General features: G+C 35.5%; 1 protein-coding gene across 9 annotated transcripts in view; it reads left to right on the top strand.

Annotated features, from left to right (window-relative positions):
- PKP4 (plakophilin 4) overlaps positions 1-25,602 on the top strand; it is a 91,031-nt gene that overhangs the window by 44,751 nt on the left and 20,678 nt on the right. For 4 of the 9 annotated variants that reach the window (XM_068686874.1, XM_068686876.1, XM_068686877.1 and 1 more), the window contains 8 exons: positions 3,527-3,561; positions 8,031-8,162; positions 8,321-8,511; positions 9,235-9,793; positions 11,869-12,060; positions 13,629-13,845; positions 16,669-16,801; positions 20,855-21,068. In XM_068686874.1, the coding sequence (XP_068542975.1) occupies positions 3,527-3,561; positions 8,031-8,162; positions 8,321-8,511; positions 9,235-9,793; positions 11,869-12,060; positions 13,629-13,845; positions 16,669-16,801; positions 20,855-21,068 (1,673 nt within the window). Of the gene's footprint in view, positions 1-3,526; positions 3,562-8,030; positions 8,163-8,320; positions 8,512-9,234; positions 9,794-11,868; positions 12,061-13,628; positions 13,850-16,668; positions 16,802-20,854; positions 21,069-25,602 lie in introns of all 9 variants that reach the window. The other 5 variants (XM_068686870.1, XM_068686871.1, XM_068686872.1 and 2 more) reach the window with 5 other exon arrangements.

Below are 25,602 nucleotides of genomic sequence, written 5' to 3'. Positions count from 1 at the left end.
CAGGAGTTCAGCTGAAAAGGACTGGAAATTAGCTTGAAAATTTATCTTTAGTCATAACATTTGTGAAAACTTATGCTAACCTGTGTCATCAAAAATATGGAATCACATTGTACTGATTTTGGTGGTTGCTAGTTACTAGTAATGTGTGTTACAGCCTATGGATTTTAATATATGCCCCTCTTTATTTTTCAAATCTTTCTCTGCCAAGAATTTCCAGTTATCTACATCTTTAAGCCTTCATACTGCTTATAACTGTGAATGAATTCTTGATGTAGATACTTAAAATTGAAGATAAAAAAAAATTGGTAAAACAAAACATTCTGTCTTAACTGATGCTTAAATTTGGACTGGTATCTCTGGCTAAGCAACAAGCACACAACCCTGTGAATAAACCATTCCCTCCCCTCCCCCTTTAATAGTATAATACTTAACAAAAATTAGAAATTACAACTTTCTTAAATTTTTGTGTTTAAATTAAAATTAAATTTAAAAAAAAAAAAATTGTACCGTTTTCATCCCAGGGATGGGTACTGTAAGAGATTTGGCTGAACCAGCCAGTTCTGCCTTTGAAGTGTGGCCAGGTTGTTAAACTGCCATAGCTGTTTGAGATGAATGTTCATCACCTTTTCTAACTTTGAAATCCAAAGCTGAAAAGTGTTTATCTGACAGCTATTGCTTGAAGAATGTAAAATGGAGCTAGTGCTACTTTGTATGTTTTGTCTCACAATGACTTCATATGAAACCTTTTCCCTTTATGTTTTTTTTTTCCAGACTAGCCGCTAGTTCAGTTTTGTGTCTACAACATAATAAGCTTTGAAATAAAACTGTAAGGTGTCAAAGAAATGATCTGAAATTAAGAAAGGGGTTAAAAAGAAATGCACATACTTAGGAAACAGCAGTAAGAACACCAAGAAAGCAAAGGATCCTCAAAATGAATCGTGGAATCACAGACTGGTTTGGGTTGGAAGGGATCTTAACTATTGTGTGGGGACATCTTCCACTAGACCTGGTTGCCCAAAGCTGCATCCAGCATGGCCTTGACCACTTCTAGGGGGATTGGGCATCCATAACTTCTCTGAACAACCTCATTTACCCTCAGAGTAAAGCATTTCTTCCTAATGTCTAACCTAAATCTACCCTCTTCTAGTTTAAAACCATCATCTCTTGTCCTATTGCTACGTGCCTTGATAAAGGGTTTCTCCCCAGCTTTCCTCTAGGCCCCATTTAGGTACTGGAAGGTCTATAAGGCTGGCTGCTATAAGGTTTCCCTGGAACCCTTTCTTCTCCAGGCTGAACAACCCAAGCTCTCTCAGCCTCTCCTCTCAGGAGAGGTGCTCCACCCCACTTAGCTGTGTGGCCCTCCCCTGGACCTGCTCTAACATGTCCTTCTTGTGCTGGGGGCTCCAGAGCTGAATGCAGCACCGAAAGTGGGATCACACGAGGGTGGAGCAGAGGGTGACAGTCACCTCCCTTGATCTGCCTGCCACGCTGCTTTTGATGCAGCCCAGGATATGGTTGGCTTTCTGGGCTGCAAGCACACATTGCTGCCTTGTGTAGAGCTTCTCATCACCAACACCCCCAAGTCCTTCTGAGTGTTGCTCTCAATCCATTCTCTGCCCAGCCTGGATTTGTGCTTGGGACTGCACCAGCCCAGTGCAGGACCTTGCCCTTGGCCTTGTTGAACCTCATGAGGTTTGCACAGGCCCATCTCTCAAGCTTGTCCAGGTCCCTGTGGATGGCATCCCTTCCCTCCACTCAATCTCTCTGTCCCTGTCACCAATAAAGATGTTAAGTAATACTGGCATCAGTGCTGACCCCTGAAGAACATCAGGGGTTGGAATATATTGATTTCAGGAAAATCTGTACGCATCTTCTGTCTTCAGTAATATATGTCACTGTTACCTAAACTTGAGATATCCATACTTCTCTACTCTTCCTTGAAGGTAGAGAAGCCTTGCAGAGAGGTCCTGACTCTATGGTGGATACTCTTTAAGTCTTTCTAGGTCTCTCTTGTACTGGGGTCCCAGACCTGGCCACAGTACTCCAGGTGCAGCCTCAGCACTGCTGAGTAGAGTAAAGAGATGCTGTGAGATGAGCCAGGAGAACCTCCGTGTGGAGTTCTTCACCTGTAACTTTACACACCAAGTTTCAGCCTAGTAAACTATCCTGGTTTATGTGCTTTGTAAAGAGAGAATAAGCGTAGCATCCCAAAACACTCTAAAATTGGCCATTCACTCTCACAGTCTATGATGTATAGTAAAAATTTTGATACTGCCTAGCTGGCTATCAGATGCTTGAAGCTTGAATTTGAATTCTTAATTTCTTTGGATTTTAGTTTAGTTTGTGCTAGTATGCATGTTTAATGCTCCTATACGCAACTCTGTTGTCTCTCAAAAAAGTTCCTTGATGATTATTTTATGTTTACTATTTTACAAAATATCTAGTAGTGGTGATTTTGCTGTGCTAAAATATTTTTTATAATTGGTAGCTGTGGTAGAAAGGTAAAATAATAATACTAATTCAGTAATATATGCATCTTATCCAACATCACAGTTGCATGCGGATATATAGACAAAATCTGATGGAGTTGCCCATATTTTCTTCTGAATAGATTTTTATTTGGAAAATACTAGCTTATAATCATTGCAAAATGATTTAATACTCCGAGTTTTGATAATTGATATATAGAGCAAGGAGATAGTGGAAAAATGTAATAATCTATGGATGAATTTTCTATCTGCAGAGTCGTGCATTAGTACTGTATCAACATGTGAAAGAATGTCTTGTAGCAGAAACAAAATGGTTAAGATAGTTTTGTGTAAAATAACAATTTGAAAAAGACAATCTTGTAAAATAGTTGTTTCTTAAGGCATCTGTTTAACCTTGATAATGGAAATACCTGTTTGTGCTTAGCGGTCGACATGTTTTGATATGTCAGATGTCTTCACTTCTTACCATATACAAGGGATCAAAATTCCCTCTGGAAAACTAGGAAGTGAAACAGCAGTAATATCTGCAGGTTCCATTTCTGTTCATTTATTCAAATTGCATTTTCGGAGATTCAAAATGCTCTAGAACTGTAATTCCCAAACTTTTTTGCTAGACCCTACCATGAGCTGTGAATGCTCCTGTTTTTGAAGTTGTTTGCTTACTGCTAATCATATGCACATGACTGTGAAATTCTACTTTATACTATCTTATTTATATCATCGCACCTTAAAAAAGAAGTGCATATCATAAGACATGCTCTTACCTGTCCTGTTGCAGAGAGGTCACGCTCATTGATAATTTACGATACAGTGAGTTAGAGGGAATTTCCCATGATAAATAGAAAATAAAAATCAATAGCCAAAGGTTGAATTGTCAGGTATAAAGAGCTACAGAGTATTATTTACAAGGGATATTGAAACTTTGCTGTTTTTTGTACAATTTTATATGTTTTGGTTTTAAAAATATGTAAAAATAAAGAAGAAATTCAAACTAGATATGTGGTTCTTTTTTGTGATAACTTTTTTTCTTTCTGCAGCTCTACTGAGAAGTCATTTCCTTGGAGATCACCAGGTATTATCTTTTATGTGTACATTTTGCTTTAAACCCGCAAATCTGTATTTTCTTGGCATTTATTGCGTGTTTTGATGTGAACTGAACATTAGCAGCAGCACTGTGTACCTTATTCAAATATCTTTTCTAAAGTAATATTAATATACTTCCTCATGTGCAGACTTATGTGTTCCTTTGTTCCTAAATACAGATAGTCGCAGGTACTTTCCTTGCATCTTTTTTGCCTTTTGAATTTTTGTGTGATTTTGTGAACATTAAAAGCCTTGTATATTTACAGTTAATTAAAATTAATTTTGAGTCTTCCTCTTGGTAGGTGAGGATCATGGAAAAAATACTGTTCATCTTCAGCTTGAAGACTTTTTTCCTTTTTACAGTTATTATGTAACTGAGAAATCCTCCAAGAAAAAACACTCTCAAAAAAAGCTTTGCTTCTCTTTTTATATCTCAGGATATCCTGAACTTACTTTCCAAAATGAGAAAAATTAGTCTCGTAGTACTTCTACATTTACTTTTGAGTATATTAGGTGAAAGTGGATAGGACTGTATCTTTCAAGTGACATTCAACTCTATAAGCCAGAAGGATCAGTTAGAACAATCCAATGAGACCTTGCCAGATCAGAGCATTTAACCAGTGAGGTTTCTTGCATCAGTTAAAAGATTTCATGATTGAAGAGTCAATCTCTGAACAGTTGTTAGTCCTTCAGAGTGATGAAACATATATGCAGAAGTCCTCACCACACAGCAGAACTAGAAATAGGACCTCAACTCCCTCAACTACTTTTGTGCTCGACTGTGGTTTTTTTACTTCAATCGTATACCCTTGAAAGAATACCATGTTAATCAAAACGAGTTGAATGTAATAAAAATTCAGTTAGTCTTTTAGGTAGCTTGTTAAAAGTTTATCAACTAAGTTCTGCACAATGTTAATGTATCTTTTTGTAAGTATGTATGCAGTTTTAAGAACTATCCAATATTTTGCCTTACAAAGAATAACACATCATAATGATCTGCGTGTTCACTGAAATTTATTTATAACTATGATAATTATGACTACTTTAGATAAATCCATCTCTCACATTATCTTCTTTCCTTTACCCCGTATGTTTTTTGGTTTTATTTAGAGATTAAGCTTTTAAACCCCATGTAATTGTATTTGCATGGTTTCAGTTGCTGTAACATTATCATCTCTGTTGATGTGAGGCAGTTGTATTAGCTTTTTTTCCTTTCTTTTAAGTCTAATGTTCTCAACAACCTATTTTCCATGGTATTTAAATTTTGCTAATCATGGTGGTGTTTTTTGGGGTATTCTTCTAAACTATTTTGAAACAGAAATTGAGCTTGTTTTTTCATGTAATTGAGAAATTACTATTTCTTTATTAATTTTTTTTTCATTCTGAATTTTTTTGTGTCCTTTTTCTTGTATTATTTCCCTTGGTTCTCTAATGTTCCAGTGGCAGTTCACAACTGGTAAAGGTATCTTCTAACAGATCTCAGTCTATGTTACTAATTTTTCTAAGCCAATTACATTCCATTTCTTTATTTCCTCCACAGTTTTTCCTGTAGCTTATTCTTAATCTAATGTTTTTTCTCCGTGACTTTCTATTAATTTGTCTTTTTCTTTCTTTCATCTATCCTGTTCTCATTTTTGTCTTATCCTTTATCTCCTCCTATTTCTATGTTTCTTTTCCTTAAAAATCTCCTGCTCACACCCCTCCTATGAAGTCACTTAACATTTGGCACAATGGCAATACTTAAGAGAGAAAAGGTCCAGGAAGTCTAGGAATGCACTTATTTTAGAACAGGATTCATAGTCAAACTATCATAAATTACAAATATATTTATATCAAATTTCAGTTTAAATAGTGTGTGCATTAATACTAATTGAGATGTATATTACATCTGTGTGTATTTAAAGTAAGGCTTTCCTAGAGTCATTGCTCAGAAATGTACATGTTAGAAGTATTTTTTTGATTATAATTCAAAGTGATACACATTTCATTTAATGTTCACCTTTATGTTGTGATTATAGGATGATGGTAGGTTTTACTTACATTTCTTTAACAAAGCTCAAAAGTGAATATGTGACTAGATGATGCTTTACCAACTGTGATCTTAAAAATACTGAAGTTAAAGATGAACGAAAACACTTTTTTAAAATCACCAGGGTATTCTCCTGACTTGGAGACAGCAGTTGTCAAAAGACGTCAGCAGGTGTTGTGATGTGACCTTAGCTTGAAAGAGCATCAACAGAAGTATACAGAATTTTTAACAGAAATATAACATGATGTTGTTTCGCAGATGCTTATAAATAGAATATTAGATCAGTAGGCATTTATAAAAAGGCTATTATTTTATTCAGGGCATTCTCCTCATGATTTATAGTAGCAGAGAGAGAGAAAAACAAGTCATTTTATTGTGCTTTCTTGCTTTTGTTAGAAAGTCTGAACAATCTTTATTTTTTAGCACTGTGAAAGCATTTGCTTGGTGGCAAATGTGTGATGGAAGTGAGATTTCAGTTTAGATCTCTGTCTTAGAAACATCTGTGTGGCATCGAACAATTGAACTTTATTCTTCCTATGTGTTTGTCCGCACATTGGTTATTTGTCGGTTTGAAATTGATTTTATATTATGTAATAGCCAGTAAGCAAAATAACAGAGCCTTGTGTTACTTAAATGAAAAAGACTGAAGATTAAAATATTGAAGTTGAAGATAATTATAAAGTAATTTAAATTACTACCAGTCCCTGCAAGTCTTTTAGTCTAAAGAACATGTCGTAATACCCACTGATGTCCGTCACGATCTGTTACCGAGTTACTGTAGCAAGAGCTGTGAAGAGTTATTTCAGTGTTGGTTCTCCATATCATTTCTAGGGACACTTTTGATGAAATTAATGAATGTAATAACACTTATTAAGTCGTAATTAAATTTGGTCATAATACTCCTATAGCAGTTAATTGATTTAGTGTCAAATTAAACTAGATGGTTTTGACCTAAGAATGTGCTAGTCCCAATTAAGCATGCTGGCTGCCTGTATTTGTAAGATGCATTGATTTTACTTTATTTTTTAAATCTGATATTTGAACAGTGTTCAAGCATTCATTGTAATACCAACTAACAAGTAACATTTTTAGTATGGGAGTTCAATTACTGCACAAATATTGAGACACCAGCATTTCGTGTACGGCTATTATTACCAGCTATTGGTAAAATTCAGAGTATTTCTTTTTTGGCTTCTTAGGTAGGAATACCCTGTCTATATTTTGGAAATCCATTTGAAGCATACTGTATAACAGTTGTAATAAAGAATTTCTAATAGCTTATCTGTGTTTTTCTGCATTTTTTTTGTTGTTGCTTTGTTTTTTGTTGTTGTTTTGTTTTGTTTGTTTTTCATGAGTGCAACTAGATTTTATATCAGGTAGAGAGTTTTCATTAGCGATTTCATAGAATTTTTCAGCCCACTTTCCAATTTTCCTCCTCTATCACTAGCATCAGGTCTGCACACTCCTGGTTTTGTAACATGCTGTTATATTCATTTTCAAAGAGCACTTAACGGGTTTCACTGTCTACAGCTCAGTACTTTTGACGTGAAACATTTGCAGAAGTTTTTACTAGACCATTGCTTCTTTCCATGTTATTTTTGGTTTCTCATCTAGTTGCATTCATGTATTTCTTCAGTAAGAATTTACATATTTGGTGTTCCAGATGTAATCCATATTTCCTACTGCATCTCTTCTTCATCAGTGTAAGTGTATCATGACAGTTGAATAACAATTGAATATTTCTGTCAATATAACTTTGATTCAGTTTGCTCTTTGGTCTCCTCATCTTTGCCCTTATATTTGTACTGGGTCTGTATTTGTACCACCGCAATGTTCTAGACTGTACAACTTTTTCCTTTCTTCATAATACTGCTGTGATGTCTCCTTTGCCTTCTCTTATGAGGCTTTCCTTTGTTATCTGTAAATTTCAGCTAATATTCTTGTATCTAATGTTAGCGTAAGAGTGGTTAAAAAAAGTGAGCATTCAGATAGTAACACATGAAATAAAGAATTCGTAACATTTGCAGCAACTTCTTTTGCTGATACAAAAATAAGATTGGAATTCAACTCAAACTTTTGCTTACGAAGTTCTCAAGATAATAGGTGACAAGTGACAAATATTCTCTGTTCCATAATGTTTCTACTCTGCAAAGTGTATTTACTAGATAGCCAATTACATTTTAATTAAAATAAGTTGGAAAGCACATCTAAACACTGAGAATTGTAGAGCTATATCAAAATTTCATGAAACAAGGTTCTCAGACACGAATATGAAAGTTCTTTTAGTTTGGTAGATGGGACCTACAGTCTACCAGTAGACTGTATTTGCATTGGAAGTAATATCTTTGGTAGCGTGTGTGAGAATTATTGATTTTGCAGGAGAATTGCATGTGAAGTAGTGCATTTATCATCCTAATGTATTATTTCAGATCCTCCGGCCACCAGTGTAAACAAACCCCCAGTGTCAGAGAGCGTTCATACCAATGCCTATCACGTTACGACAGAGCCAGTACAAGGGAACCTTTACTCACCGGAACAGACATCTCTCCATGAAAGTGAGGGTCTGTTGTATGCATTTTAAATATTAGAATACATTTCTATATTGACTGTATCAAAATGTAATATAATTAATAATGCAACAAATAGCAATGTTCTGTACTATTTTATTTTCCTACTGTTATGCAGTACTTTTATTCTTACGTTGGCTTCATATCTACAGGGTCTGTAGGTAACTCGAGAAGTTCAACACAAATGAATTCTTATTCTGACAGTGGTTACCAGGAAGTAAGCAGTTTCCATAACAGCCAAAACTTGAACAAATCAGAAAACAGACAACAGCATTCCCTTATCGGAACCACTAATAACCATTTGGTGAGAAGCTCACGAGCTGAAGGGCAGACTTCAGTCCAGGTACACTTGAAATACTACACCTTATTTTTTGTCTATTTTGCCTGTGTATATAACACAGTTTTAAAGACAATAAATGGATAGCTGGACCTTTTTTGCCTAAACACCTTCACTGATTAGAAAGTGGAAATGGCTTGCAGCTGAGGTTAAAAAAAAAAAAAAACTTCTGAAAACTTCAGAGTGCAGAGTATACTGTTGATGTATGGGATCAGCAAAGCATCACTCATGATTGTTTCAGTTGTGATGCTTGTGAAAATCTTATAAATTTTGCCAATATGCGAACGTGGTGCTTAAAGAAAGATGGTATTTGTGTTCCTGTACCTTGTACTGTTTCTAGCCTTTTTCCCCTCCTTTTTCATTAATCAGAATGATATTAAGACAGTTATTGAATAAGCTTTATTAGCTTATACTAAAATTTAATACTATTTCTGAATTTTCAAAATAGTAACTTTTTATTAGAATGGTGAGGAAAGAAAGCATTAGTACATATTAACATAGACAAATAGGAATGAGGAATTTCTTTCGTATGTGAAGAAATTCTGTCTAGAAAAAAAGTTATTTTCAGGGGGACTTGAAGGAATGACTTTAAGGATAAAAGCTATTCTTCAGCTGCTGGTATATATTGTTATTTTGTGTATATTTCTTATTGCTTTCCCTGTTCTACAGGAGAAAATTATCTACTATGTGATAAAAACTGATCAATGTTTTGGTTTTGTTTTTCAACAGCCTTCAGCAAATATTGCTACCAACCGAGCCATGAGACGTGTCAGTTCAGTCCCATCCAGAGCACAGTCTCCCTCTTATGTGGTCAGCACAGGTGTTTCCCCTTCAAGGGGGTCGCTGCGAACATCTCTGGGTAGTGGGTATGGTTCTCCATCAGTTGCTGAGCAAAGATCCCTTACTTCTCATGCATATTCATCCACTACTCTGCCAGTACAGCGGGCAGCATCCCCCTATGCTGCACAGAGACCTGCTTCCCCAGTAGCAGTGCGACGGATTGGTTCTATGACATCTAGACAGACGGCAAATCCCAATGGCGGGACTTCTCAATACCAAACATCAGCGAGAGTTGGTTCTCCTCTTGCACTTGCTGATGTACAAACCAGAGTCGCTTCTCCATCACAAACCCAACTGGGATCTTCTTCCCCAAAGCGTTCTGGCATGACTGCGGTTCCACAGCATTTGGGAACAACACTGCAAAGAACGATGCATGACATTGAACAATTTGGACAGCAGTATGATATATATGAGAGAATGGTCCCTCCACGTCCAGATAGCCTTACAGGTTAGTAAAAAGGTAAAGACTCAGTTTAAAACTTGTTACATACCTAAAACACTGTAGAAAGCCAGTAATGTGGTAGTAGTTTCAAGGATGAAATGTAGCAGTAGAACGTAATTGTGGTGGATTTCGTAAATATGAATGTCAAACGCTATGTATCAATACCATAAGTTCACAGTGAATACCACCTTTCCCTCCAATTACTAGATTGCTAGCCATACATTAAATTAAATTGTATGTTTTAAGGTTTATGTGGCTAAGTGAAATTCCGAGTCTTCCAAACAGGAGCATTTCAGTAATTTGAAGATAAAGTATATTTACATGTATGTGCAGATTATACACACAGTAAAAGATACTAGGCTGGGACTAGTTTTATGTCTATGAGTTTGCTAAAATAGGTAACGTAGTACTATTGAATTTTAGTCTTTTTATGTAATAATTCTAAGTTATCTCAAAGTATGTTAACTTTGAGGGTAACAACATAGGGTAACCATTGTAATATTGTCTTAAAATAAAGTCCTAAAAGTTAGAATATATTCATTTGAGAGGCAGGTCTTAATAAGATGCAGTTACTAGATGTTTTAAGTTCTGTGTGTGTTGCTGTGTTTGTTCTGACCTTCACCTAAAGAAGCACAGACAAAGGTGATCTTGCAGTTAGGACTGCACGTTCTCTTGAGCAGAGACTGCAATGTCTGTTTTTTCTTCTAAACTATTATACTTCACACAAACCCAAAATATTCTTATTTCCCAGCAAAGGGAATAAAGTGTATTCTCCCCAGCTTCCATTTGCAAGGCTTAATAATCTACCAGTTTACTAAAGGGAAAATATCAGTTTGACATAAATGACAATTTAGTAGTTAATATTGATGCAGTCCAGTGGACTGCATAATTTGTGATGTAACAGCAAACCTGTACTCTTAAAATATTTTTAAGGTACTTTACAAATATCAGTGTTCGAGAATATTATTTTGCCTAAACAAGTGAACTGATATAGTTTAGGGAAAAAAAAGTTACTGGGGTACATCAGTGATTCAGAAACAGATGTTTTACGTTTAATGTATCTTTAGTATTAGGAAAGTAATCAGTAACTGTGGAAGTAAAGCTTAGCATCTTATTTTGTAGCCATTTGCTACAGGAAAGTTGCAGTGGTATGACTTTAGTGTGCTGTATGTCACAAACCAAGTAAGCATCCCTTATTGTTATAAAAAACTTTTTTTTTCCTGGTATAAATTACTTACTGTGTTTCTTCAGGAGAACAGTTTAAGACAACATCTGAAATCTTAACCTTATATTTGAACTCTTTTCTTAGAGGAAATTGGGATCCAGGGGAAAGGTTATTAATGTTGCAGCCTTTAGTTTATCCAAAACTCTTCCCTGCTACATAAGCTGGAGGAGAGGATGGATCTAGCACGGCAAAAGCTGTAGCAGGAAGTCCACTGCTGAGGAAATTAAGTTAAATGCAGCAGAGGTAAGACAAGTGGAACTCAAGATAGACAGCTAAAAAACAAGGTGAAAAAAAAGTTTCATATAGTTGCTGCAGAACTGTCTGTGTGTGTGTGTACACATATACATAGATAATACGTATCATGATCTATTTAAACTTTTATAAAAAGACATTTCTCCACCTGCTTAAGTCTCTGCTGCCACTACCAAGAAGGCTTTTGTTCTTACTGCTATATATTATTTCATTTTCAAGATTACGACCTCACTTGTACCCACTTTCACAACTGGATTTCTGTCAGATTCACAATTTACCTTGTCAGTGTTAATTCTGTGAATGCGTGTGCTGACTTAGCTTTTATTTGATGTTTTAGACTTTTAACTGTAAATGCTACCAGAAGGAATGAGTTGGAAAACTTAAAGTCATCATATTATGGAGAAAACCTTTTATCAAGGGAATGCAGCTTTGTTAGTGAACCTTTCAGTATGGATCATTTAACAATGGAAAGAAGTTTGAGGAAGAAATCTTTGTAACTCTGTTATACACTTTTTTTGGCTAAAATAAGAAAGATACAACCGTTGCTGGTTTATTATTTTTAATGATATGGGTCATGTACATATTTACCTCTTCTTGGTTTCAGGCCTGAGGAGTTCATATGCTAGTCAACACAGTCAACTAGGACAAGAGTTACGATCAGCTATATCTCCTGATTTGCACATCACCCCCATATATGAAGGCAGAACTTACTACAGTCCTGTGTACCGTAGTCCAAATCATGGAACAATTGAGCTCCACCAGGGATCCCAGTCAGCGTTATATCGGACAGGGTCAGGTAGGTAAAGGGCTTAGAAAGCTCTTCCATGGGCTGTGTACCAAAGTCGTGCTTGATTTTGTAGTGGAGCTTCTCTAGGACCTGTGGCATAAAGGAGAAATGTAGTTCCAATTGAAAATGAGAAACTATATACTATAAATCAATAGAGATAGAAATGAAGTTTGAAGGACTTAAAATAACCAGTAGGAATTAAAAAACTTTTGTGATGTTTTCAAGAAATACTTGGGGTACATGTCAGTGTAAGGTCAGGTTCAAAAGATTTTTTGTTATCATGCACACAGGTACATCCAAGCAAAGAGTATTTCATGACAAATTGTTTTTGATTCCTTTTGCATTCTCTATGCATCAGTTCTCTTACCATTTGAGCTCATGCTTTGTCATTTAATTCATCAGTACAGCATGATAGCTTGCACACCTGCACTACCTACTGCATCTTTCTCAGTAAAAATACTGTTTTTGCCCTACTTTCTAGCAGAGGATAATGTTAAAATACTACATATGAAAATATAAGTGAAACTGAAATATTCCTCTAATGTTTGGTAGAATTCCTACTGATATATTTTGAAGTGCATAGGCATTAGATTAGTATTAGAACTGATTTCTGTAAAGAGAAATAGTTGATTAATGATTTGTGTACTGGAGTAATTTCTAAAAATTCTGGAAATAATGGACTGATAAAACTAAGCAGCTCCCTGGAAATATTTAGAGAAGTGGGGTGCATCAAACACAGCATTCATAGCCGGTTGAGGGAAGTGATTGTTTCGCTCAGCTTTGCATTTCTGTGGCCTCACCTTGAGTACTGTGTGCTGTTATGGGTGCCACAATGTAAGAAAGACATAAAACTATCAGAGAGCATCCAACAAAAGGCTATGAGGATGATGAACAGCTTTTGCAATTATGCTACTTTCTTTTCTACAACCTACAGTATAAAAATTACGTTTGTCCATCTGTGCCAGTAAGGAAATATAACTAGAAACTTGAATTCTCTGTTTACTTGTCTACCTAATATCAGTTACTTTGGAAGAACAGAAGCTACCACAACAGCTCTGCTAAGTCAGGAAGATACATGTTCCTGTTTTTGAAACCACCATCTTAATACTTTGAAATCATCACTTACTAGTTTTTTTCAGGGAAAATGTGTGTGTAGTTGGGAAAAGTAAGATCTAATACAAACTATATAATTTTTTGTTTAATTCTTTTTCCTTTTTATTTTTAGTACTGTTGGCAAGTTGAAGTTACTGTTGGTAATTAAATTTTATTATGCACCTTGAAAACATTTTGCATCCTAATTTCTCCTTAATGGCACAAGATGCATTTCTTTCTTTCAGTACTCAGGCAAGCTGGGGCATAAGCCAGGTTTCACCAAACTTTTATTTCTGCAACCAGCCTCTCTGTCTTCCCTGGGACGTTGAGTAATTATTCTCTTACATCTGATGGCAGCTTTTAACACTGAGCACTGTACACCTTTTTTAGACTGATTTTTTTCCTTATACTTTTAAACACATACTGTCTCTTCTCTTCAACAGACGTTTGTTACCTAGTTTGTTTTAATACTGATTTTATACTAGGAGTTGGAAATCTGCAAAGATCATCCAGTCAGCGTAGCACACTCACATACCAAAGAAATAACTATGCTCTGAACACAACAGCTACCTATGCGGAACCCTACAGGTCAATGCAGTATCGACTGTCAGAGTCCAGTTATAACAGGCTGCAGCATGCAACGCCCGCTGATGATGGGACCACACGATCTCCATCCATAGACAGCATTCAGAAAGACCCCAGGCAAGTCCATTTGTGCTTTAATACAATAATTTATAATACATTCCTTAAGTAAATATGGCACCTTTGTTGTCCATATTTCAGTTTTACAATGTTTAAATGGTCATGACTTATTTAGATGTAACGATTTTGTTGAATAGCCAAAGTAATAAGTCATTCTACTTTGTTACAGCAAGAAGAGTGACTTTTGTGCAGTTTTCTTCCGTGTTTATTTTCATTCAAGAGTTCTTATAAAAAGTACTTACAAATTTGATGAGAATTGACTGTATTATTCCAAATATTTTCTGTAACTTTACAGAGCCACTTGTAATACTGTAATAAGCTTTCTTTTTGTGGGAATGGGAAAATGCCAGGTTGTGAAAATTGGAAAGTAAGTACCTAATTTATTTAAATGAATTTTTCAAGAGCAGCCTGCTTACATTTCAAACTAATGTAAGTTTAAAAACGTTATATAATGTACCACTTTGCAAAGCGAATACACATTCTTATTTTTAATGTAGTTACTGGTTTGAAATTGTAAATGTATGTACACAGCATGGGCATGTGACAAATGTAATATTATCACTACAATTCATTAGACACTCCATTCATTAAAATCTTATATTTTAACATGGGAATATCAAAATCTAGTCTGTGCAAACCTGGAGGGATTTATGGTACTATGTTTGTCTTCAGTATGGGCGATTGCTAGAAATTCCAGTCTGTCCTCAGATGGCCAGTTCATTGAGGCAGCTCTGTACCCTCCCTAGTCATGAAGGAGCATTATGCATGCTGGTGGTTTTTAGAGACAACTGAATGCAGAACACCTCGTACATGGACTACGTGGATATGGACTACAGTGATCTCTCAGGAGTCTTTCAGACAGAAACTTAGGACAACAGATCAACTTTGCAAAGAGACAGCTATTAGCTATAGTCAGACTAAAAATGAAATCTTTTGTTTTCTTTTGTTTTCTTGGGTTACAGAAAGCTTATAACGTAGTTCAGTATTTTTCCAGTTTGGCACTTTCCTTCAGTCTCCTTCAGTCTGAAGAAAAGCTGAGAGAGCTGGGGCTGTTCGGCCTGGAGAAAAGAAGGCTCAGGGGTGACCTCACTGCAAACTTTCAGTACTTAAAGGGGACTTAAAAAAAAGATGGAGAGCGACTCTTACTCAATCAGATAATGACAGGACAAGGGGGAATGGTTTTAAACTAAAAGAGGGGAGATTTAGATTAGAGGTTAGGAGGAAATTCTTCACTCAGAGGGTGGTGAGGCATTGGCACAGGTTGCCTGGAGAGGTTGTGTTTGCCCCATCCCTGGAGGTGTTCAAGACCAGATGAGACCCTGGGTAACCTGATCTAGCGGGTGGCATCCCTGCCCAATGTAGAGGGAGGGGTTGGAACTAGAGGTTGGAACCTTAAGGTCCCTTCCAACCCGAGCCATTCTGTGATTCTATGGTCTTACCTCTAATTTAGATCTGCTAGCTGCAAGCAGCTGCATGCCAGACTTCTTTTGGCATGGCTTACAAAAAGCTACTCTAAAAGCTACTTTACAATAGAGATGGTTCCTATTCATAACAAGGAACTTTTAAGAAATTGACTCAGTTTTTACTGTTTATACACTTTGTCTTTTGATTTCACAGTGGAATAGATGTACCTTAATCTGTTTCAGTCTCTAATTTGCATGTCATACCATTGCAGAAGTTAAGTTACTGTGTTATATCCTGAGACCAGGCTTTGGAAAGCATTGCTCTAGAATAAGAGTCAGAGAGCATTCTGAAAGCTACTGTTGTTTTTTTAAGAAAGGTAGTTTTCCATAAGGTCTTCCAGTCATTACTGAGAAGGAACAGGCTTCCTAGTGTCTGTTTGTTGATGCCCCATGCCAGTGTTCAAGAGGCATTTAGATGATGCCTTCAGTACCGTGCTTTTATTTTTGCTAACCTTGAAGTGGTCAGGCAGATAGACTGGATGATCTTTATAGGTCCCTTTCAACTGAATTATTCAATTCTATCATTAGTAGGGAGAAATAAACCCGTAAGTTGTTGAGCAGTTCAAAGGAAACCCCTAACTGAACTTTTCTTTACTGGTGATTGAATTCTAGGGAGACCCATCATGCCAGGCTAACTTTAGCCTTTGAATAGCTATCTGAATACCCTTTTTGGAACACCACTGTATATATATAAATACTACTATACTTCTTAACCTTCCTTTACAGAAAGAAAATGGCACAACAAACATTAATGGCTTTTTTTCTAAATCTGAGAATTGGGCATGGATATGTTTAATGGGTTTTCCAGAATATGAGTACACAAAATCACAGTGTTTAAGGAAGGAGGTTTGATGAAAATTATTTTAAACTTACAGTCGTTAAGTAACTCAAATTTTTCAAGTTTTTTGTACCTGATGAACTTTTGACACTGCACAGCTTTCGTTCAAGTATAATTGGCTTGAGACTAGGAAGAACATTGAACATTCAGAGAAAAAATGCTGTGTGGAAGAAATGCCCTTGAACAGCATTGTTAAATGTGTATCAGTTGCACTATATATTTAAGTTTTGGGAGATTCATGTAGGTTGCAGGGTTTGAGTTAGTATGATTTTGGTGTGTGTATTTGTGTTGTCAATGAGTAAAGTAATTGAAGAACATAGAATATAAAGTGTCATTTTCCAATAAGAAGATTAAAAGTTGATCTGACATAGCTATTCCAATATACCTGTTTTTCTTCCTGTCCCCAATACTCCAGAACAAAAACAAATTGTAAAACACTTATGATGCTCTAGTAATTCCACTTAGTAAATACGCATACATTTACAACAAATGTCTTCCCTTGAATATGTTCACCTAATGAAGGGAGTTTGCTTGGCGAGATCCAGAACTGCCTGAAGTCATTCACATGCTTCAACACCAGTTCCCATCGGTTCAGGCGAATGCAGCCGCCTACCTTCAGCACCTGTGCTTCGGAGATAACAAAGTAAAAACAGAGGTACTGTACTGAGTGTGTTTCTGTTTCTGGGGGAACTAAAGCTATAAGAGCAACTAAACCTCTCATCTCTGTTTTTGTATTTTCATCATACCATGACATTCTGGATTTTTTGTGTTTCTGTTTATACTAGATGTATGTTTGCATTGAAGTGCATAGATGTGTGTGATGGAAGTTACGTGAAATTGTTTAACATTCAAGTTGTATAGTCTTGAAGAAGTGCATAGGACAGTTCTGGAAGCCTGTGTTCATGTAACCTGTTGATGGCTGGAGATTGAAGAAAAAGAAGTCTTGAAGGCCTTCCACTGTTTTTGATCAAGATAACTTAAGGAATCACAGAGAATGAGTGAACCGTCAAGCAAAGAAAACAAATCCAACCCTAGAAATATGCAGAGGATAGTATTTATGTCAATGTGGTGTGAAGGAAGGACACATTTGAGTGTTGAAATTTCCAGAAACTACTTGCATTTCACGAGCTGCTTTTTTTGCAGAGCAGCTATGAGCTATTTATCTGAAGGAGTTTGCTTTTTCATTCATATCATATGTGGGTGTTATCTGCTATTTTAATTATAAATATTATTTATGTCAATAAAATGCTGGTGCAACTTTTACAAGAAGCTAACTTAGCATTACTCACTGTTACTGAAGGGTGGATTAAAAGATGGTGGTTTTGATCTTCTGGTGAAGATCACAATGATCAGCAGATGTAGGCAGATTTATAGGTACTCTTGCTATTTTTAAGAGATAGGACTGCTCATTTCGGAATTCTTGGATTATTATCTGTGTATGTTCATCTATATGAGATCTTGTGTTTCTTCACTTTTTCTTTTCATTCTGCATTATGAAAAATCGATTTTGTTATGAAATTGAATCATGAAAAAATATGAAATGTCTGCTTTAATATTTCTTTTCAAAAGTGCACAAAACAAAAGCAATATGCCAAATTTTAAACTGTGCGATGTTAACTTTTTTATTATGTATGAAAGTGTCTTGTCCTCCTTAGCACTGGAAATATTTAAGATATCAGGTATGATAGGTGTGTGGTACCATATATTCAAGCTCCTAAAGCCTTATCCAAAAAAAACATTATTTTTCTGATTTGGAAAGACAATGTATTACATCAGTCAGAGAGACAGCTGTAAATGTTGCCTGTCTTCCATTTAGAGTGTGGAATTTTGAAAAAGAAAATTAACCTTTTTCAAATAGGGAGGGTTCATTTATTGTCACTGTTACTTGCTTTGAATTAATCAGCTGTTAGAAATTCTTACAATTCTATGACAGAACAATTCTATGATAGGACAATTGTCTGGCTATGATAGTACAGAATAATATTTGTGTGTTTTTGGCAAATGAGGTTTTTATTATCATTTCCTGATGAGGTGGCTCTCAGTCTCTTAAGAAGCTGTATCCTGGGTTCAGATGGTGGATGGCATGTTTTAAAAGCATGATGGTATCTGCGGCAATAGGGAAGCTGCAGTTGACAAGAAGTTCCCTTTCAAAGAAGAGGCCAGGAGGAGAGTATTTGCAGTAGGAAAGAATCATAATTGCTTTATTGCAAAGTTCAGTAAAGCATTACTTGAAGACTGCATTAACTTTGCGTATTTGTTAATTATTTAAATTTATTTCTTTATTGCTGTGGTAAATACCAGATTAATTTGCTAGACAACTAAGAGTATTAAAAGCCTGGAAAAATGAATTAAAATGCTTGCATTGCTAAAACCTGAAGGTAAGCATAAAATACTATTTATCAGGAGGAAAAAAAAAAAAAATTAAATTAACCATGAAACTACATAGAAGGAATAAATTACCCTTCCATGTAATGCATATCTGTCTGAATTTGTTTTTCCATAAATATATTCAGTACTGGTTTGTTAGTTCATGAATGTACCTTTTTTGTGAGTTCTGTTTTTGTTGTTTGTTTGGGTTTTTAATTTATAAATGGAATTGCCTGTTTAAACAAGCAACAGCTGCTATATTTCAACATAGTTAATGACTCAGTAAAATAAAAATCTTAAGAATGGTTTTCCAGCTACAGTTTTATTTTTGGATGATGTACATAAAAACTGTATCTCATCAAATTTTGAGTATAGATTGGAAAAATAATACAGCTTTTGTGTCATTGATAACCTGCATCTGTATTATGGATGTGTAGTGTAAAGGTAATGTTTGATGTGCTGCTGTGTTGGCAGTTGAGGAAGATTTAACTGAAAATTATAGTTAATTCTTACTTAGTAACATAGAAATAGGAATTATTTGCCTTAAAAGGGAATGACACTGTAAAAATACTTTATAGTATCCTGTATGTAGTCTGTATCAGATAAATAAATGGTAAGATAATTTTCATGGTACTGTAGACTTCCTACCTACAGAAGTCTTGCCAGATGAATAACTTCAAGTGTTAAGCCCTTCAGTACAGGTTACGATAGCGGCTTTGCATGATTGATGAATGCCAGGATTTGTACGTTTGGGTTTTTTAATGTGTGCAGTAGATACACAGGTGTGTAAATAAATGTTTCCTTTTGAAAAATACTTTTTTTTTTTTTTAACAGAGATATAAAAAATTTACAACTTACCGGTCTTTCATTTTCTTTCTTTTATTCTACTGATGTGATTTGACAGGTAAAAACCACATACACTGTTGGATTTCAATTCAACTTGCACTTCAGTTGTTGGTTTGTTTGTTGTTTTGTTTTAAGCCTCTTCAATGTGTTTGCTTTTAGGAGTGTAGATAAAGATATTAAACATTTTGATTTCCAATGCCATTTCCTAAGAATGTAACAGAGAAGGTGCTATTTTTCATAGCATCAAATTAGCAAGATTTGGCTAAATCTCTTTTCACTGAGAGTTACTTTATTTGCCTTGTGTTATGGCCAGTAAGACTGAACTTTTAAAGCCAAAAATCCTTGAAAGCTTGTACACATTAATATATTTCAAATGGCCTTGTGGCTTGCCAGACTAATCGGTATACAGGTTAGAACAGAAAATGAGCATTTTAAAAGTACCTTTATGCTGATCTAGAAAATCCCCAGGACTGTTGTTTTACATCTCTTGTAACTGTTCAGCCCAGAACCACATCCTGGATTAGCAAAGTGTTAGGCATGATGGCCTATTTCTTTTCTGCCTGTGACTTCCTTCTAAGGCAGCAGCAGGTATGTGTTTTATTGAGAGATTCTGTGCCAGCTTCATTAGGTGTATTCTGTGGATAGCATGGCATAAAAGTTACTGTGCTGTGCAAAAATAATACCAGGTTATAATAGATCAATCCAATAGCTCATATAATTGCAAAATATCTCATTTTTAGAACAGTTAAAATATTTTAGTAGCCCTTGGATGTTGATTTTTAAAATAATGTTAATCTTAAAAGTAGTGCGACTTAGCTATCTCTTTTAAAAAGGTTTATAATTCAGTAAAATGTTACAGAACTCTAGAATATTTCAATCTTTTATCACTTCTGGAATTGATTTTGAACAAAGAAAAACACTACACAGAAACAAGATCTCAAAAGACTGCTAGAATTTATTTTTAAAACAAAGAATAAATATAATTAAGCTGTTTAAAGCAAACAATATAAATATTTCTGTTTGTTTTAAGAGTTTTTTTCTACTATAGAGTAGAATTTTACAAAGAACTTCAAGTATGCCCATAGGACTTCACATACGCTAATTTTAAACTGAATTTATTTATTGAGTGATTAAGTGTAAGAATTGGCACTTAAATCTTTGCAATTCTTCAGATATGCTATCCCTTAAAAAGATATTTTGAGGTATAGGAAATTAGTTTAAAAAAACGATTACTACAAAACAGAAATTTGACAGTTACAATCCTCTGAACACAACAAATGATTGAAAATGTCTGTCAACTTTTTCTACAAGGGTGCGAGTGATTCACAGATTTTCATTACAGCATTACAGTTAAGTTATTTAGATTTACCAGTAATATTTCATGTTGATGTAGAATAGAATATTCTGTTCTTATAAAAATAAAAGTCTTCTTAATCCATAGAGTGAAATCCATGAAATCAGTGGGTGCTGACGTTTCCATCGTTCCATTTTTCAGGTATGTAGGCTAGGAGGAATCAAGCACCTGGTTGATCTCTTGGATCACAGAGTCCTGGAAGTTCAGAAGAATGCTTGTGGTGCACTGAGAAATCTTGTTTATGGAAAGTCTACTGATGAAAACAAAATAGCAATGAAGAACGTTGGTGGGATACCTGCACTTTTACGACTGCTAAGAAAATCTGTTGATGCAGAAATAAAAGAGCTTGTAACAGGTAAGTTTTTAATATAGACCAGTGCAGAACTGTAATACAGACTGTGTTTCTGAAGTGGGCGAGACTTTGAAATGATTGGTAAGTGACTGGAATTGTGCCTATTGTCTGGATTTTTATTTGCGCATTAGTATTTTGTCAATACAAAACCACTTATTTGGTTACTGACAGTTAAAATCATAGCAAAGAAGTACAAGTGAATCCCGAGGTTATTGCACCAAAGTTCCGCTTAGGGTAAATTTTGCCCCGTTATGATTCGCCCAAATACATAGCTATGTTTTGAATCGATATTTCTTTATTTACTCCTAAACTTAATTTTATTACATGCTTTTTTTTTTTTTTATCAGATGCTGAGAACAATTTTAAATAAGATCTCGTAGAAGTCAAAAGATGGACCCAAACTGTTTGTGTGTGTTTAAATTACAGACAGACAAGTGGAAATATGTAAATTTTGGAAGCCTTTCAGTGCCCAGGTTGTTAGTAGGGTCATGCAAGTGACTGTGTGTACACCCTCATCTCTTGATTGTGAGGTAGCAAATTTAGATTATATCCTATGAACCTGCTTGGCACTTAGTGCAGGCAAAAAATACAGAAATAATAAATGACTTGAATGATCCCTCATTTGATTTTGCTAAGCCACTGTGCTTAAGTATTTACTTAAACACTAAGCAAAGCTGCACAAGAGTGTTCAAGTTAGAAGTAAGACAGATCTTATTCTGGGAACTTGTCCAAGTGGTTTTCTTGCTTAGGAAAGCTATCAAGTAGCAAAAGGTCTCTATATCCAAATCATTCATATGCAGCCTTTTTTCCTTAACATTTGTTTTTATTTTTGAATTTAAGATTACCCTGCTATAGAGAATTGAAAAGCTGCAGTTTAAGTCTATTCCTTAAGAATAATTATGTAAATGAAATATTTAAAAGTAAAATTATACGTTAGCTGCCTTGTCTGCTCTACAGAATTTATGCTTGATGGATCTAAATTACATGTACTTGTAAGGTGTTAGGGATACTTCCACAGATAAAGACAAAGTAAATTGTAAAATTTTTAATTATAGAGGGTATTTAGTTAGTATCTAAACACAACAAACAAACAAACAAACAAAAAAAAACCCTCTACTGTTACTTTTCAAAAAAAAAGCACATCATCTCTAAGTAAAAAGAGTTTTCAAATGTGAATGGTATTCACATTTTGATGACTTTTTTAGAAGTTGACTTACTTTTTGATGCACAGATTTTTATTTTTTATCCAACTACAGTAAAATTTTAAGTTTTGACCAAATTGTTTTCTGCTTACGTTGGTGGCATTGACTTCTGTTAGAGTTATACCAATGCTGATTGCTTTATAAAAATCCACAGCTGACTTTTTTGTAAATAGCAATATAAAGAATTATAAGAGATTCAATGACTATTTGCTTAATAATAATTTAAAAGAAAAATGCACACACCTCCGCCTATGGTAGAACCAAACTAGCAAACCACACCCCAGTTACTGTGTTCCCAGTTTAAGATAATGTAAGTACAGATAAATGAATATCAATCTACAGCACTAGAAACATTGTAAATCTGATTTCTAGTTTAAATTTAGCATTATTCATTCCAGCTGTAGCTTTTCCACCACTTTCATAAAAATTGATTTTCCATTGTAGTATTTCTGAAGGAAGATGCTTTTCTTTCTACTGAGGTTGGTCTTTCTTAGCAAATTAATTGTATCTTCATTATTACAAGTACCAGTTAGTGAACAACCATTGTCTTTTAAACATAACAGAAGAATCTGGTGTCATTGCATGTGAAATCCATCCAGTTTAGTTTAATATGAAGTTAGTTAGATCGATGAAACTTTATTATTGCAGATACGTGAAATTATAATGAATCTTGCAATCTATATAGATATTTTTCACATGAATGCATTTGTATAAGATTTCTGAGAAATTGTTTGACAAAATAAAGTTTTAGCCTAAAATTATTTGAGAACATATCCTGAAGATTAAGTATCTGAATTTTGAAAAGCAGAGAAAGGGGGGTAAGGGAGGGGGAAGGTGGTAAGCGCAAAAGCATGTTTTTAGGAGTTAGTAAAGGGTAGGAATACCGGGGCCTGTATTTAATTAACAGTAACTGAAATGACAAGATTGAAATTATACATAGAAAGAAGTGGAAGCTGAATAGAAAAACATATGAAAAATATAGAAAGTATAATTGCAAAAACATAAGAATTTTAAGAGGAAAGCTAGTTACCTTCTTAATGGCTATAGATTATTTTGAAAATAAAATGTGCAAAATCACTTCATAGTCACAAAAATGAACTAATACTTTTAAAAATACCTTTTTCTTTAAGTTGGACTTTGAAATGCTTTGGATCATATTAACTCTTTACTGAGCTTGCGCTATTTGTGTGCAGTTTCCATTGCTGCTGGAGCATGGTAGCCTTGCTCTCCTGTGCTCTGCTGTCAGAGACCCCTTTAAAAGAGAAACAACTCCTTTTTGCTAATTGCATCATATTTCATTAGATATTCAGCGCCAGCTCTTTCTCAAGGCTACTGTTTCTCTTGTTCCAGCACAACTTCAGCAGTAGGCAGCAGAAGTATTGTTGGGGCCTTCTTGATTGTGCGCAAGAGCTCCATTCCCTAGCAAGTGACATGAAGGATGTACACTGATTTATTCTGTCTGGGTATGTTTTTACTTTGCAGTAGGCCAGTACAGCCTGGAATTAATCTGTGACTTTAAGGAACTCATGTCTTGCAAAAGTTAACAGCAGAAAACTGTGTAAGAGATAGAAAATCAAAATATACATGCTTTGGACCCAGGTACAATTTCTCATAATCGAGTCTACAATCAGGAGACCCTAGGACGTAGACCTTTAATTTGTTAAAATCTGAGAAACATTGGTGCTGTCCTTTAGTGCAAGTTTTCCAAAGAAAGTGAGTCAAATGCCTATCTTACTAGTAGTTTTTTGATTTTTCATTGGATCTTCACCAGCAGAGATGTGCTGTAAACCATTCCCTCCTCAAAGACCCCTGATCCACTCTTTGCAGTGGCTAGTTTTCTGTCAGGCTTTCACCCTGGAAGGTCAAGCAAGAACCAGCACTGACCTTGGGGGAGCAGTAGGATTTCATAGCTGGAAGTTAGGAAGAATGAGCATGAATTCCAGCAGCAGCTGATCACTAGCTTAGCTGTATGGTAAAGGTCTGTCTATAAGGCCTGTCCGTACAGGGGAAGGAGGTTGTTATTGATGGTCCTGGCAATTCTTCATGGTGTATATTACATGAAATTAGTGCTGCATCAGCCAGTTCAGTTTAGAAGTGCTGTTTTATGTCCAGCAACATGGTCTTTTATATTCAGCGTCATCTTTCTGAGAGATTGCATTCCTGCAATAGTTGACAACTGTGCCTTGTAGCTTGTGTATATTTGGAAAAGGGACCTCAGGTTCTGCAGTCCAGGCAGCCTGAGGTAACTTTCCAGGAGGTACAGAAATAGCTGCAACTCTCGTACAAGTTTGCAAACTAAGCAGTCTGTGAAATGGATATTGTTGACTTTCACAACTTCCATTATACTGTAATATTTACCTCTGTTCTATTCTGTATACCATCCAAAGTACTTGGTGATCAGCTGTGTAAAAACTGCAGAGGTAGAAGAATATGATCATCCATGTTCAGCGGAGGACCTAGAAGCCAGTGCAGCTGCTGAAGAACTCTGTTGCCTGTTTGGTTAACACTACGTGGTGTGAGCAGCTGCAGTGTAATTCTTAGCAGTAAACTCTTCTGGGGTCTCAAATGTCTGGATTAAAACACCGAGATTCAAAATCAAAACAAAACATGAAAAAGATGTGGCTGGTTGCAGAGTCAAAACAAAAGTCTTTGCCTCTGGTATTTCCAGGGTCCCACAGATAGTTGAGGGTGACCCCCGCCCAACACCTCAAAAGCCAAAGCTGTTCAAGTAGGAATGACCAAACCAGTTTTCTGTCTCTGATTCAGAAATTTCATCTGCAGCTTTTTTTTTCCGAACCATGACTCAAGCTTGACTTTAAACAGCTAATGCTAGACTAGAGACACAGGCATCATTATGCATTGATGTCCTAATGAAATAGCAGCTTTAACACATGCCTTTCACATATTCTCTGAATTAGGTAACAAATTAAGCTTTGAAGAGCTACTGCATAGGGAATTTTCTGAACTGAGCCATTATTTTAAAATCCTACTACAGTTGCTGAACTGACATCAGTAATATAACCAATTCAACGGTGAACCTGTGACCTGTAGATACTGAATCGGAGAGAAAGTTGGGCTTACTTATGCTGGAAACTTCATTGCTGTCTGTTGCAAAAGACAGTTTTGTCATCTGAAAACACTGCCACATGTCCAAGTCCAGAAGGATTGTGAATAAATATCAAAAGATTGGGGTTCGAATTAAATGATCTTTAAGGTCCCCTCTAACACAAGCCATTCTATGATTCTACGATTTTGTACATCAACTGTTCATATACAATTGTCTTAATATTTTTCCCTTAGAAGGAAATATAAAAGGCAAGGGGATGGTAGGAGAT

The sequence above is a fragment of the Anas acuta genome, chromosome 6 (genome assembly GCF_963932015.1).
Source record: "Anas acuta chromosome 6, bAnaAcu1.1, whole genome shotgun sequence".
NCBI classification, from domain to species: Eukaryota; Metazoa; Chordata; class Aves; order Anseriformes; family Anatidae; genus Anas; species Anas acuta.
The sequence above is the reverse complement of the archived record's forward strand: the minus strand, read 5'-3'. Positions and strand labels throughout refer to the sequence as shown.